Source organism: Haliotis rubra, unplaced genomic scaffold (genome assembly GCF_003918875.1).
Source record: "Haliotis rubra isolate DU_JTF1 unplaced genomic scaffold, ASM391887v1 Scf304, whole genome shotgun sequence".
Lineage (NCBI taxonomy): Eukaryota > Metazoa > Mollusca > Gastropoda > Lepetellida > Haliotidae > Haliotis > Haliotis rubra.
In genome coordinates this window covers 88,498-105,858 of record NW_025766974.1, presented here as the reverse complement: position 1 = coordinate 105,858, position 17,361 = coordinate 88,498, and the positions used below count along the sequence as shown (strand labels likewise).

The 17,361-nt window shown below is 40.8% G+C and overlaps 1 protein-coding gene across 1 annotated transcript in view; it reads right to left on the bottom strand.

The window, feature by feature from the left end:
- Positions 1 to 6,780, bottom strand: part of LOC124282844 (atrial natriuretic peptide-converting enzyme-like) — an 82,811-nt gene extending 76,031 nt beyond the window's left edge. The window contains 1 exon segment of the mRNA XM_046718881.1: positions 6,435 to 6,780. Within this exon segment, the coding sequence (XP_046574837.1) occupies positions 6,435 to 6,780 (346 nt within the window).
- Between the last annotated feature and the right edge of the window lie 10,581 nt (positions 6,781 to 17,361).

Here is a 17,361-nt window from a genome sequence, read left to right as displayed (position 1 = left end):
GGCGGATACGTATGAGACGGTCATGATCGTTGCATGTCATTATGAAAGAACGCACAAGAGTCTCGCTGTATTTCAAACAGCCGTGCAGGAGAGTATTCTGCTTCAGCTCCACATTCACTATCAAGTCAAGAAACGGACACTGAATCCACTTTCACAGGCGAACAATTCCACCATCTACAATGTAGACTACCTCGTCACCACCTGCAGCACCTACACCTGAACCAACTCTTAGACTGTATACACAATACTATGGAAACAAGCGCGGTCGGGCACCCCGTTTAACACCGCCTTGATGTAAAAAATGTATATCTTGTCAATATTATATTGAATTTGACATTTTGAGGTAAGGTGAAATTGGGTTTAACGTCGTGCTTGAGAATATTTCGCTCATATGACGACGTGCATGCGTGTACATGTGTATGTGCGGCTGCTTGTACTAGCCCAGACTTAAGCTGGTTTTATAGTGCTAGCCCACTGAGATACCATGCCGCAGTGAAGCATGAATACCCCACTCAGACACATTATAATGACTCCGAGCAGACAAGTCCTTGTCGTACCCATTAATGCCGAGCGCCAGGCAGGGACCAACAAGTACCATATTTAACGTCTTTTGGTATGACGCGGTTGGGGATCGAACCCGCGACCTTCCGCTCTCCGGGCGGACGCTCAAACCACTACACCACGGAGGCGGTCTTGACATATTTGACATCCAAGGTTATAGTCTAGGCACATGTTGATCACAACCTACGAATTATCTGTCAGCACCTCAAAGAAACCGACTTTAACGGGCGATCAATCAACGACATTAACGCATACATATATTGAAGTTAATTCTAATGATAACTAAACATGTGAACAAAAACTTCTCCGCCTATTTATCAAATCATTAACACAAAATAAACATCTTTCAACCGAATACTGCAACATCAGCCATGCCTTTCTGTCACCAGCCGGTCAATAATCATTAGTCCCATTGGGAATGTGGCCTAAAATATGTCGGCAGAAATAATTTCCTTGAAAGGCATCCATATGCAACTGAATCTCTTCCAATGTATTTATAGTGCAGCATGTACTTCAGACAATACATTAAACGTCCATCACATTTGAGCTGAAGTAACCCGGATTTATCCCACAGCTCTTCCAATTTATTTCTCTATTGAATATGATATATATAATCATACGCATACTGTATTGAACAAGACCATGAATATCTCGGAGGATATGTTCCAGAACGTGTGTGGTCTATCTGCACTACAAAATATGACGTCATTGGAAAAGAGTACCTTGTCTTGACTACCCTCAGAAATAGATTCTTGAACTTCGTATTTTATCCCTTTTGACTATTAGAAATTGTTGCAATTTTCCAGCTATATGACAGCGATGGAGTAAGCATACACTCCGAAACGTCGTGTTATTCACAATAAAGAAATTGACATCCATAAATCTTGCTTTTCTTAAATGACAGCGGTCTGTAAATAATCGAGTCTGGACCAAACAAACCAGTGACGTCACGAGCATCGATCTACACAGTTGGGATTCGATGATATGTGTCAATCAAGTCAGCAAGCCTGACCACCCGATCCCGTTAACCACCTCTAACCCGGATCTTCACTGGAAGGCTACGTAGATTGTCGTTTGAAGTGACGACCTCATTATCAACCCATTTAATCCTGTGTCAAGCATTTTTGGTTTTGACCAAGCGGCTTAACGGTAATTACTACAGTTTCATAACAAATCTAATACTGCTCACTCACATCAAGTCACATAGCCAACAGTTCTATGAGCCGATCATCTCCGCAAACAACGAACCTTGTTTGATATTACTAAGCTAGATTTCACTGTTGAATGCAGGTGTTTCTAAGTGGGTGATGTTTGTGGTAAGCCTTTCATCAACAATGTTTGGATCTTATATTTCATCAAATCAATCTCGGTCCGTGGTCGGATCACCACTTAAACATTTTGTATGTTTACTTTACTTGCATACTAGCAATGTGGGTTTTTTTCAACGCTGAATTTAAATAGTAGGCCAAAATAACAGTTTGTAACGAGGACTGCTTTGATATTCTACATAAACACAACCGTAAATATCTAAGGTGACCTTTTTTAAAATAAAAAAGATTAACCGTCGACATATTCAATAAACCCTCATACCCGGCCGGCCAATTCTTCCAGCTGTCTGGGTCCCCACGGTACACATCCAAGACGCATCCACCCCCTCATTACAAGGCTTTCAGGAAATAACGGAACTCTAAAAACGTCCAGACGTTCCAGCACTTCCTCACTTACACCGCCCCTAACTAAACCTTACTGACAACAACTATTTTTGTGTCATGGTTCGGCCTATATGGTAATTACGATGAATGTCCAAGCAGTGTTAAAATGAAAAGAAAAAACGAGTGGGAGTATTAGCAATGTTGCAGCAATATCGCGGTGCCTGACACGAGTCAGCGCTGTATATATCTGCTTTTGTCTTCACGCCCTGGAACTGACCTGATGGAGATACGGTGAGGGAGCATGCACGTCTACGTCATTACTACGTCACACACTATACATGGCTCGGTGTGATGAATACGTTGGTAAAATGAACACAACGCTGATGAAACAGGCCTTTGAAGATCAACTTTTGGACACAATTAGAGTCTTCTACAAATGTCAGAACGTCGTCAACGTCACAGTGCCAGTGGTGAGAGGTGTTAGCAGAAGTAAGTTCCTGTTACTCAATGTCCACATAAGTGTACCACGTGACAACATCACGGTATTAGCGGTATTAGCGGCGTCTCCATAGAAGCTAAAACAAGCTCTACTTATACCTTGAGAATATGTACGTGAATACTTAAAACTAAAACGCCAGTTTCCTGGTTCTACCTGGACCTTAAATTACAGCTTTTGACAAATGCAATCCTACGTCCTTTACACACACACACACACACACGCACGCACGCACGCACGCACGCACGCACGCACGCACACACACACTCACTCAGAGGGAAACGCACAGACGGAAAAAAAAAAGATACATAGATAGATAGAAATATAGATGTGATTGTTTCAATCAACATTCAATAGTTGAAATGGGAATTCAGAATCATGAATTTCAACTGTGGTGAATAAGAAGCAGCCTGAACTATTACAACACATTTTGAAGTATATTTGACACCACTTCGTGAAGTGGTAATAATGATATAAAAAAACATGAAATAGATAGCATGATATGTGATTGTATTAATCTCTCACTGTTGAAGACGTAGGGCCAGCTATCAGTGTTTGTGAGTAGCATCTCGGGTGCGGCACGGACCACTGAGCAGTGTGTTAATTTGTCACTGTTGAAGTAGTAGGGCCAGCTATCAGTGTTTGTGAGTAGCATCTCGGGTGCGGCACGGAACACTGAGCAGTGTGTAGTAGACACATCACGATGTTAGGGTACAGATCACAATCTGTGACAGGCACTTACACAAGAGGAACAAGAGACAATCTTGTTTTCCATCTCAGGATTTCTTAATGGTTACTGAAGCAACGGTCGTGATTCAGAACCATGTACAACGCTGGATGGCCCTGATGAACAAGCACTGACCAAGGTTTGCCCCAATTATAATGGGTTGACCCAAAGCGTCTAGGTAGCTTCATCAGTAAAGCTAATCATTTAGATTGGTTTTCAATAATGAAATAAAATATTTAAGTGAAAATAACTTTCTTGTCGGTTTCATGTATAACTTAGAAAAGTTACAATTAAAGCGTTGTCAAGTCATAATAAAATAACAATAACAATAAAATACACGATTACCTCTGACAGTCGTGTTTTCAGAAATATGTAATTTATTTGTTTCTTCTTCTCCAGGAAGCCATTTTGTATTATGTCTGAAAATTGTTTTATTTTGGGCACTTGTTCTAAGTTATCCATTGATTAACACTAGTTAAATCTGTTTGAAATGAACCCAATCATCTTGCCAGAAATGTGGGACCTGTTCATTCAGGTCCCTCAGATTTTACTTTGGAAGGAAGTACTGCGTGTTTAGTAGTAGTTTAGCGACGCGTTGAAATATTCCAGCTACGATGGCTTGAAAGAAATCAATCAGATTCCATTTGTGTATATGCTCATAGGCAGCGTTGCGCCTGTTATTGTAATATATATTATAATAATCACACTATTCAACTCCATATTGTTTACAAACATTTCGTTGTGAATATCATATTACTTTCAACAGAAGCTATAAATCAAAGATAAGACCGCAGTAACAGATCCTGAATCTATGGACATATTTCTCTGGAGCAATTTAGAAAGCCAGGTGTGTTTTCACGATAAGCGCGTTGACAGACTTGAAGAGAGTAATGTAGATACCTGTTCGTGGATTGCATGCAGGACAAACAAATCAGGATGACTTTGGGAAAGCCGTGGTTAAATCGTTCTCATTTCTCAACTCTTGCAATGAACCTCCTGAGTTTAGGACCGTGACGCGGCGTGGATCGATGCTGACATTATCCATCACTGGTTTAATTAGTTCCTGCAGACTACACTTCCGGTCGCCGTGATGTAACTGCGATATGAAGATCATCCCTATATGCTTACTACCTTTCATTACGAACATTTTTCATGGCAACATTCATGTGTATTACGAAACGTGACAGATCCTTCTACTTAAGCATGCAAATAGCATGCATTTCAGTCTTTAATGTGTCTCGGAACCCCTGTCCATGCAATACAGGAAACAACAGACTAGAAACAGACAACATACGGGACAAGCTTACGTCAGTGACTTATGTAATTAGGTACTTTCTGATAGCGTCCGGCATCGAGTGGACTAATTGCCATATCTCTTAACATGCATTAGGATTGATCTTAAACAAATAATAGAAGGGGTGTGAAGTACCTACTAAGTGAATCAGTATGATGTGAGATCTCTGGCGAGTTTACCGACATAGAATCTCGCCGGTACATAGCACTCACGTCATCCAGCAGAAACCATTAGACAACAAACACAATTAAACACAGCATCACAACATGCGACTATTGACTTGGCTGGCTTCGAGTTCAGTATGTGTTCATGTGTTAAAGGACGCATCTTATTCTGTGCTGGGTGAAAGCCTGGATGATGGGGTTTTTCACAGTATGACTTTAGCAATGGCTTGTTGGAGGCAAAAGATGAATGAAGTTTTAAATGTTACGTTTTTTTATCTTACTGTCTGACTTTCGGAGAGCGTGTGGGGAGGCCGTTCTTCAAAAGCTATCACAGTGGATAAGCCATGTTAGAGACGTTATGTGCTGAGCATGATGGCCTGAGGTCCGTCCACCCAGCAGACTCATACATCATGCCAGCGGCCATGTCAGATTTACTGCGGTGACCACAATCCCCTAAAACCCATTGACTTGTTCTTTCGTGGTATAAGAGATTAATCCATCCTTGACTACATGCACTACGCTGAGGCGAGTTACTACTACAGTGAATGGACTGCGAGCACATAGAGAGAGTTTATTTAGAGGACAGCTATTCCGTTTGGTTGTTCTGTTTCGTAAAAGCCACGTTGGAAAAGCTTTCAGAGGTTGTGCAATTATGGGGACGACAGAGTAATGATAGCATTTTAAAATAACCTTCCGTTTATGATTACAATAAATACACCTGTTTGAGTCTTACACAGTACTATATTAGATTTTAAAATGATGATTTCTAAAGTTGATCAAGGCAGGTTTCAAACCAAAGGTAATTCTTGAAAGCTTTTAATCTAAATTTGACATATCACTGGAATTTGATCATACTTAATAGCCAGCCCATGTCGAACGGGATTCCCCTTATACACGATAATGACTAGTTGACAGGTACCGACGGATGCTCTAGCATAGACTTTTCTCTGAAATAAAAAGTATCCGACTGACACTAACCCCGCAATACAGGACCACTGGAAAGCGCAATGTACATGATATTCATATGCTTATGGCCACTCATTCTACCTTCGTTCATAGCACATTACAATAACATTACTTGAGCCAGGTTAATTGGTAGGATATAGTTCTGGACAGCAGTTTCCTCCTTGGGAAATCATAAATGATGTTTGCTTAAACTGGCCGCAGTACTCTATGCTTGAGAACGTACGTTCCTCTACCGTAGCTCTCGGCAAAGAACATCAAATGACCTAATTCCGGTTTAGAACCCCCAGGCGGGCCGCAGTGTATATACCGGAAGCGGAAGTTCTACAGTGATAAAATGTCTTTGTCAGTGATTTTGGAAGGTGTTAATTACAGGGGAACTTTTGGTTTTCTTGTTCCTCTTTGGTGGTGTTTGGGGAAAAGGCTTACGGAATATTTCCTTATACAATATATACATTTTGAGGTAGAACAAGCGTGTTTTATGTAAAAGTTCTGCTAGATCTATGGATCTGTGATACATGTTATATGTACAATGTTGCTGTATAATGTGCCAAAAAACAAACGAAAATGTACTCACTGAGGAAGTGGACAAGCAGCCCAACGACGACAGCGACGATGGCGACGGCGAGAATGACGAAGGCGATAATCCATATGTGACGTCGTCGGCTAGATTTTGGTGATTTGAAGGTGATCTGTTCATGAGGCTGGGGGGGTCGGCAGTGCATATAGTCCTTGGCACGTGCAGCCTGCGCCTTCTGGTCCGCGGCGGAGGGGGGTGGGGTTTTATTACCCCGACACCCCTTACCATCGTTCTCCTCAAACAGTGGGTTGTCGTAACAGGCCTGAAGTAGAGTAACATGTTCATCACCCGAGCGCCTATGTAGCACCTTTAAGGGAATATCCCGAATAAAGTGAGTCGCCATTCCTGGCAGATGGGGCATCAAGCCGCCGAAGAAACTGTTTTAGACCTAGTTTGAAAATTTCCACAAGCTATATTCCAGTAGAGATCATTCCTCACACTTTTTGGCAAATTAACACCAATCAGCTCACGAACTATCGCGCCTCGGCGTTCTGAAGACTTCTCCTAAGGAATATTGACTAAGATCCAACGCCTAACAAGTCAAACAGAGCAGACGACACGCCGCCCCGTCGCCAGGTGGAAGCGAACGTTCCGTCACTGGACTATCGTCAAGCACGACTGACTACTATCTCTCTCCCTCCCTCTCTCTCCCTCTTTCACTCTCTCTTTCTCTCTCGCACCCTCTGATGTAGGCAGGTGTGCTTGACGCCCCGTGGGACTGATCGTGTCGGAGACGAGAGCCTGGGTTGAGGGTGTTACGGGCCGGAGTGAGGGCGGGAGCCGTGAGTTAGGAGACAGGCTGACAGTCGATCGGAATTGTCTCTTTCCCCCTCTCTCTCTCTCCGTCCGCCGCTCGGGGGAGACTAGCTATCGATGGGAGTGTAATTCTTCCAGGCTAGATTGTCTCAGCGTATTTTCATTTGCACAGCTATTAAGTTGGGCCGATGGTGCATATATACGGCACTGTTGAACAGTTCGTCCATGTAGAAAATGTCTCGTTTCGTTCCAGCCTGCCAACATTGACATTAATCTACATATCGTAAATATGGAAATATGAATTCTACAATAGTGGCTTGATGAAGGCAGAGATTGTTATCTAACCGTATTCATCGAGAGAGCATGATCAATGACAGGATGAAGGTTTGATGAGAGCGCGGATGCCCACTGTCATGGCCCCGGATGGTATTATTCCGACCTGGGTTAATAACACGTTCACATCGGCAGCGGGGACAAGCTCCATACGGCAACACTGGTACTGGCGTAGATCAACGGAACTATGGGGGCGGGGAGGGAAGGAAAATGGGGAGGGGGGCCTTTTAAGACGAACTTAGGGTAGTAGGTGAGGCGAAGGGTCCTGAAGCCATATACGAAGTAGAGATGTCTGCCGTCCGACTGATGGGGACACAGCAAGTTACTTTGGGCACACAAGTTACTTTGGGCAAAGCAAGTTACTTTACTACCCGACTCTACTGGTCTGCCTTACAGTTTGGAGCCAATACACAGTATTGCAAGCCTAATCACATCGGTAGTCATAACCGCATTAATGCTTCTTGAATAGTACTCTTATATATACGTTATTGACTAAACGTTCATCAAATTATTCTGTAATTATTTCAAAAAACGTTTTATACAGTAGGTCTTTCAAAAGATATCAATCATCTTGGGATTGACAAGAAGTGGGAATAATCTCATATTTTGATAAGACTAGTTATAGAATATTAAAGACAAATTTCTCACATTATTTACAGCATCATTAAGTATGAAAACGTCGCACACGAAGGACAGGGCTGTAACTGTAATACCGGTATGAAGACGTCACAGCATGGACCCTATATCACTACAGTTAGATGCTTATGACCTCTTTCCCATAGAGGGCAGTCGGGTAGCCTCATGGTTAAGCGTTCGTTCCTCACACTGAAGACCCGGGTTCGATTCCCCACATAGGTACAATGTATGAAGCCCCTTTCTGATGATATAGCTAGAATATTGCTAAAAGCGGGGTAAAACCATTCTTACTCAATCATTCACTCACTTTCACAAAAGCGTGCTACTTTTTATTCTTGGATGGATTGAGAGCCCAATACTTCCGATTATTTGACAATGCGCGTTATGTGGTTGAATTTGTGGGGAATGGTCAGCACAGTATCCATTGCATAACAGGGTGCCGTGTTGTTGAGATACGAGTTAATTGAAAACAGATCTTCCTTGTATTTATTGTAAACCTTTACCTTTTCCTTCTATTTTATTTTAACTTGTGGCTATGTCTGACATCTCTCTCAAAGTGCCCCGAGCGTTATGGGTCAGTGACAAGTGTTGAGCTTTGACTGTGAGCGAGTCCGACCTGTGAGAAATTGTATGCTATGTTTATTCATTACATCGCATTGATTCTCCGGCGGCGGTGAAGACTTTCCGACATCTCGGGTATCCTTCCAGACTAGCGCACACGGTGTTACATAACGTCACCGTGCCCACCTCCCACTGGGTCGTTACACTGCATATCTCCCTGATCCCTGACTCTGTTTAATAACTTCACTCTCCCACCTCCCTGGTGCCGCTATGTAACATCTGTACCCCGACCTCACTCGTGCCGCTACATACCACCTCTCTCCCACCTCCCTGGTGCCGCTATATAACATCGCTATCTCCCCCACCCTCCTAGCTCTCAATACCCCTCGCCTTACCTCCTTGGCGTTGCTATATAACATCTCTCTCCCACCCCCTTGATACCGCTTTGTAACACGTTTATCCCATCTCACAGATGCCGCTATAGAACATGTATCTCCCACCCCCCAGATACCGCTTTGTAACACGTTTATCCCACCTCATAGATGCCGCTATATAACACGTTTATCCCACCTCATAGATGCCGCTATAGAACATGTATCTCCCATCCCCCCAGATACCGCTTTGTAACACGTTTATCCCACCTCACAGATGCCGCTATATAACACGTTTATCCCACCTCATAGATGCCGCTATAGAACATGTATCTCCCACCCCCCAGATACCGCTTTGTAACACGTTTATCCCACCTCATAGATGCCGCTATATAACATGTTTACCCCACCTCACAGATGCCGTTATATAAGACGTTTATCCCACCTCACAGATGCCGCTATATAACACGTTTACCCCACCTCACATATGCCGTTATATAACACGTTTTCCCACCTCACAGATGCCGCTATATAACATGTTTATCCCACCCTCCAGATAACGCTATATAACACGTTTATCCCACCTCATAGATGCCGCTATAGAACATGTTTATCCCACCTCATAGATGCCGCTATAGAACATGTATCTCCCACCCCCCAGATACCGCTTTGTAACACGTTTATCCCACCTCATAGATGCCGCTATATAACATGTTTATCCCACCTCATAGATGCCGCTATAGAACATGTATCTCCCACCCCCCAGATACCGCTTTGTAACACGTTTATCCCACCTCATAGATGCCGCTATATAACATGTTTACCCCACCTCACAGATGCCGTTATATAAGACGTTTATCCCACCTCACAGATGCCGCTATATAACACGTTTACCCCACCTCACAGATGCCGTTATATAACACGTTTTCCCACCTCACAGATGCCGCTATATAACACGCTTATCCTACGTCATAGATGCCGCTATATAAGATATTTATCCCGCCTCACAGATGCCGCTATATCACATATGACATGGTTCTCCTGTGACCTGTTTCAGAAGTTGATGACTTATAAGAAAGGTATGATACTTTATGGATAACAATTTCTATATTATACATAATATAACATCAACTTTTTTTTATTATATACTCATGCCAATAATGGTTGTCACCCCCTTCAATTTTTTAATTTGTGAGGGGGTGTGGGATGAGGTGTGTGTTGGGTTGGGGTGGGGAGGGGGGTGACTACCATTATTGGCATGAGTATACATAACATAATTTTTTTTAAAGTTGTTATCCATAAAAGTATCATACCTGTCTTATTAGTCATCAGTTTCTAAAATGCCACCCGCTTTCCCGGTGCCGCTATATAACATGTCTCGCCCACACCCTTGGTGCCTTCGATACGGTCATGTTTTTTGCAAAGGATATCAAGGTAATGTAGTATTTTTCTTTAGAGTATATATAAGTATATAAAATGTTACAGATAGTGTAGCAGCTGGCTCGGAGAAAGCCCGTCCTTTCTATGAAAAGTGTGGCGTACGACAAGGTTGTGTGTGAAGTCCAGAACTATTTAACTTCTTAGTTAATATATCAGTATTTGTCATGCATGACAGCTGACATGGAGGTGTATTATTAAACCAGTCAAAACAAAAGTAGATATGAAGGACACAGTGTCAACCTCCAAAGACAATTAAATATTTTGAGTGATTTTTAAAGCAGGTGTGTAGAGTTTTGTTGTGTCCCGCAATGGAGGTATTTCTCTACGGAAGATCCATGTATGGTGTGATGATGTTGTGTCAGTTAGTAAGCATCTGCGTTGAATAGGCATTAAGTGTCTGAGTGGTTACACAAAACGTGGCATTCAGCATTAGTCAGGACTAGTACAAGCACGCACACCCACACGTATACGCTTGCACACACGCACACACACGCACCAAATATCACAGACCGACAGGGGAGCAAAATAAGAAGTTCACCCTTTGTTCTCAGGGATTATCGCGCTCCACTGATCTAGAAGCTTTAAACAATAGGTACCGGACAAGTGGGAAGACCCCACGAACACACACATGCGTGTCTGTATAAAAGAGCCACAATCTCACCTCACCTCACCTCACCTTATCTCATCTCATCTCACCTCAGCTATATAAAAACATCAGCATGTGCTTCTTTTCAAGTATTCAATGTGCGACAGGATATTTCAAAAACATTAGATATGAAGGTTTTAAGGGCAATCGAAAATGTGTGAGTTGGTTACATGACTCCAACTAAAGTAACAGCATCACCAACGATGGCGTTGATCAAACGTAAATCGTTGATCGTATAAACACATAGCAATTCGAAAATAAAATGAAATTTCGCATGTCTTACTTTCATTGTTAACCCTGCTCAACATTCAAAAGGACTTCTATGGACCGTGTGTTGGTTGTGCACACAGTGTATTGTGATATTAAAAACGTTTAAAACCATTAATTATAGTCATTATCATTTAGTCAAAATGTGACAAAACCTCAAAATAATTGGTACAGAAATGATTTGAGTGTTTTCAACATGTTTAAGTTATAACTAATGAGTATTAAAAAGTCCTCCCTTGAAATATGATGCTAAGTCCTATTTTGGGGCGTAAAAAGTTTAAACATTGGAATCTTCAGTAAATAAATTTTAAAATCTCATATTGAGACACAAGTTTACCTTTTTATATATATTTTCAAAGAGTACTCAAGGTACTACCAATAGATGAATTAGAAAAATCAAATAATGTTATCCGAAGTCCTATTTTGGGGTAAAAAGTTAAATAATTGAAATTTTCAGAGAATATTTAACAAAAGTTCATATTGAGACACAAATGTACTTTTTATGGATATTTTCAAAGAGAACACAAGGTTTTACTAATACATGGGTTATAAAAGTCTAATAGATGTATGCTAAATCCTATTGTTAGGTAAACAATCGAAAAGTTAAAATTTTCAGAGAATAAATTCTAAAATCTCATTAGGAGACCCATGTGTACTTTTATATGCACATTTTCAAAGAGGGCACATGGAACTACTCATACATGGACTGGAAAAAGTCATAATTTGAATAAAATCATAGATAAAAGACTTTTCAGAGCATATATTTTCTATTTTCAAGGGTAAAATAAACACAACTTCAGGAACAAGCAATTTAGTTCCACTCAAGGTTATCATTAATCTGAAAGGGAACTATCCTCTATCAATATGGAGAAGCTGTTATATCTCTAAAACTAACACATATTCATTCATAAACTTTGAACAGAGAGAGATATCAAATTATGAACTTGAACCCTGTGCTATTTTAAGATGTTGAAATGTGTATTTATTGTTTCCTTGGCAATACGTTTGACCTTGTCCATGGTAGTATACTTGCAACGGCTATATCCAAAGCCAATAGGAGTTCAATTAAGAAACTAAGTGGTGCCTTTGCTGTCCAGGTGTTTGTCCATCTCACCAGGTTTAGGTTTACTATTAAAAGAGTGTATTTATTGCTAAAGACTGAAATCCACATTAATACTTTTCTGCTGTAACCTCATGGAACCGATTGAAGTACAGGGGACTACATCATGCATGATGGAACTTCCATGTCAAGATATGGGTGACACATTCTCACAGTAAACCCATTACAGTGTCCTATGTGAGATATTATCTGTCAAATACAACCAGCTGACTTCCACGTGTAGATTACTTGACTCTGGTTAACCTAATATACTGGCCACAGAAAGAAACTGTGCACACAGAAAATATAAAGATAGGCAGACAGTGTCTTTATGCATAAATAAAGGTGTGAACATAGCAAGTATTGGAGACAATCAAACGCTCATGCAGGTGCCAGGCGACGTGACGTCATTGATGGTGGCCTATGGACTTGCAATGTGTTACTGCACGTGCAGCCTGTGCAGCTGCACACAACATGTGAAACTCAGAAATTGATGTCACTGTCGAAAGCTTGATTTTTGGTCATTCAAACGTTCACAAATTCACATGAAAAGTCACATGCACATCATGCCAAGACTAACATGTGCTCAACGTCAAGAAGCCATTGGAATGGTTCGAGCACGATATCTGCATTGGTCAGGCGTTAGGGAAACAGTAATGACGTCGCCGACCACCCACGTTCTGGGCGTCCCCGAGTAACGACGCCAAGACAGGACAGATGGATTCGGGTGACTCATATCAGACACAGGTTCCAGACGGCAGTGATCACGTCCCAAACCATTCCCCAGGCCTTCATTTGGAAAATTTGGTAGCCTCTATGCGTCGTCGATGCACTGCTGTGCTTCACGCGCATGATGGTCATACCCGTTATTGACTTTGTGACTTCGACGTGTGACCCCCGACTCAATTTTGAAATTCTGACGTCATCGTTACGGATATTGTTCATGTTCTTTTGACACGTTGTTAAGGCCCGATACTTCAGCTTATAAAGTGTCTACATCATGTCGTCTTTCCTGTGTTGTATTCCAATTTTGAAGGAATTTTTTGTGTGCACAGTTTCTTTATGTGGCTAGTATATATGTAGCTTGTCAAAATGTGTACCGACATTGTACGTCTCTGTCTTGGCCGCTCCCAAACACATACGTTGAGCAAATACAGCTTTTTGAGTCTGGGATTCAGGTTGATCATAGGCACGAAGGTGACATAACTCAATACTGAGAATGATACAATCCAGTACTTCATTTTATATTCTACATAAATTGTCCAAGACATCAAGCAATTTGATTCAGTAACTCCGTAACATATGAACCCAGGACATATGAACCCATCCCTTTTAGCGCATCAACAGCTCAGCATTCTTGACCCTGTGTACACCCATGTTCGGAAGCGTTGCACTCAGCTCCTTCTTCTGTAACTAGAGATTGTAATAATGAACAAATTATTAATTAACATGTCGGTTGGCTTGAACTATAGTGATGGTGACCCAGAACACCAAGGGCTTGACAGAGATACCTTTGGTCTCATAGTCTGTATATTTGAATTAATTCTGAGTATCATGCTTGGTGACAATGCTATTCCAAGATATTCTGAATGAAGGAAGTCCAATAATTTGAAGGGTTGTGTTCAGGCTAACTTGAATATTTGAGATGTGGTTGGGTGAGGTGATTTGATTCAACGGTGCTTGCAATAGATTTTCACTTACTGGTACATTGAATTGTACATGATTTCATGACAGTTACCCCCCAACGACACGTAATACCATGGGATATATAGTCATCCCTCTGTCAGTCAGAGATCTTTTCCTGAGCAAAATTTAAAGATGGTTGATAAACAAGCATGTACCACCTATTATTTAAGTATTTGAAATTCTTTAAGTATTTGTCCATTAGTTATTTCAGTTTCATATATACCGGCAGTAAAAAAGGACAATTCTGGTTGTGCTTTCAAAACCTTTCTAAAGCTTTGATCAAGTAGCCCAGCACCCGTGAAAATCTAGTTTAGAATTGATCTTCAGCAACCCATGCTTGTCGTAAGATCGGATCGGGTGGTCAGACTCGCTGACTCGCATCGTATTCCATTTGCGTAGATCGATGCTCATGCTGTTGATCACTGGATTGTCTGGTCCAGACTTTATTATTTACAGACCGCCGCCATAGCTGGAATATTGCTGAGTGCAGCGTAAAACTAAACTCACTCACTACAAGGAGCCTAAGTTAATGATTTTTCAAATTTTAAGAAAAAGATGTTTTTCAGTAAAAATATGTGTTATATATCTAATTTATGTGAATCATTTTCAAGTTTTTCATGAAGATTTCAGTCCGTTTTTTAAATGTTGCTGAGATTTCAAACCAGATTTAAAAAAATACCAGTTATACTATAAATATTTCCAAGGGTTCACTCAATTCTGCTCACATAAAGGGTAGCCTAGTGTTTAAAGCTTTCGCTCGTTATGCCGAAGACCCGGGTTCGATTCCCCACATGGATACAATGTGTGAAGCCCATTTGTATTGTCCCCCACCGTGATATTGCTGGAATATTGCTAAAAGCGGCGTAAAAACATACTCACTCGCTCGTGCGTAGTCTAACACGCCTGCAGTGCATATAGTTCTGTGGGCTAATTATGGGAGCAGAATCACCTCAGTGTTCCTCCTCATCTCTTTTAATTGTAGCTTTTAGCTGTCTTTTTTTATCCTTTATCTATTTGGCTAACTATAGCCTCATCTATAGAGTTTTATAAAAGCTACATTCTGCTACTTCAATACATGTACTAGTATATTGTAAACAAAGGGGAGATAACTCTCATTTACTTGTTTCCAGTTTGCTGGAGTGTCCAAAATCCAAGTTCAAACCTCATGTTATAATTTTTTTAAAGCTTTAATTTTCTTTATTTACTATTTTGTACACTTCATTTCTATGTTTTGCAAGATTTTATACCATTTTCTCGACTTATTTTCAGATTTTAAAAAATATTTGAAAAATACCATTTTTCATAGTTTTTACCCCCAAAAAAGCCACTTAGCATAAACATCCAAGGGAGGGCTTTATATATATTGTTTACATAACTATTGCAAACGATATTAAAACAAAACGATTTCTGTACCAATTTTTTGGAGGTTCAGTGATTTTTCCACTAATTTGACTGGACTAATTACCAATAATATCAAGTTTCAGCTCTGTACCGTTTAATCCCGTTATCTCGAATTTACCGATATCCCGACCGCCGTACTATATAAATACATATAAATGTATGAATTCAAAATGAAAAGACATGGTACTATTTCGAATGTCCGAATATTTCAGTCAAGTTAGGCTCGAGATAATGGGATTTCTTAATATATTTAAGTAAACCTGAGTATGCGTACTACCTTCATGGTAATAGGTTGTGTTTTCAATAATTGTCTTCAGCCAAAAAACACAGGAACTAAGAGAATCCTACCACGTGTGTGTCTATTAGTGAAGGTCAAGATGCAGATCTAGGTATTCGACTTTGATACTTCTGTACTGTCAAGAACAAGACTTAGTATTGGTTAAATGTTCTTTGACAAAATCACTTCCTTTTGAACGCCGTTATGATATTGAACTCCTACTGCAGCATGTGTTCTCCTGGAGCTCTTTCCACTCATTACTCGCCTCCTCGCACAACCTCGGTACACAGCAGGAATACAATCATGTTAAAGGTCGGTCGTACAGTAACTTGAGATTACATGCATTTGTTTAATGACTTGCAATGCAAGGAATACACTTAAGAGAATATAAAGGATTATTAATCATTTTAATGTTTCAACTCATCCATGATTCAGACGCCTTTCTCTTTAACATCCCATAGTAATAATAACCACACGAAGATAATGATAGACCTCCAGGCATTACGTCAACGCGACCAACATAGACACCCTTCTAGTCCTCAGTAAGATAAACACAACCGTCTAGTTCTCGCATCCACGCGACAATAACCACAGACGTTCATTCCTTACATCCTTGCGACTAGACTAACACTTAGTCTCTGAAATTTGTAATTTTGAACAAAAATTTAAATAATGGGCGACGCTATGAGATGGGAGATTCAGAACCTGGCGAAAGACTAGACTTACTTTATTTGGAGTTTTTGCATTTTGGAAAGGGCTGGACGGAAAAGGAATTATATTGATCAGGGACGTAGACAGACTACCATGTGACATGAACAGTGCCAATTCTGAAGACCATTTACCGACCAAGCTAAATCAATAGTACCAGAACAGAGGTTTCAGTGACCACTACCGATGCAGGTGGATAAAATCAGTAGATATTTGAATATTTAGTACCTGAGCATTTCGTTAACAGGGAAAATATGTGTGATACCTTTTCGAATTCTACCTTAAAAGAAACTGTTACCGTATCCGCAGCATACTGGCTATAATGTTTTTAAATACACTTTCAAATACTTTACTATTTTCAAATTATGTTGATTTATTTTCCTTTAATACTACTGTCCCTGGTACTGATGCTTGTCCTAACGATGCGGTCTTGTAGCTAACTTTGGCTGTAACGTTGAGAAACCAATTACACTATGCTTCAATCCGGAATTTCTATCAGTGGTTTCTTATCGCTGTTGCAGGAAGAATGATTTGTTTAATTGCCATGTGATTCAGATAGCAAGGTTTGCACTTTTGTTTCATTCCAATGGTCTAATGTTGGTTGTCCCGAGTGAGGAGATAGCGGGGCGTCCGCAAACTGCTGCAGATGCTAGTGATACGTATCCGATGACGGTGTAATGTCATTTTCTATAAAGACGAATCTTATGCTTTGACTTTTTGTCTGCGGGCTATTTAGGTTGTTT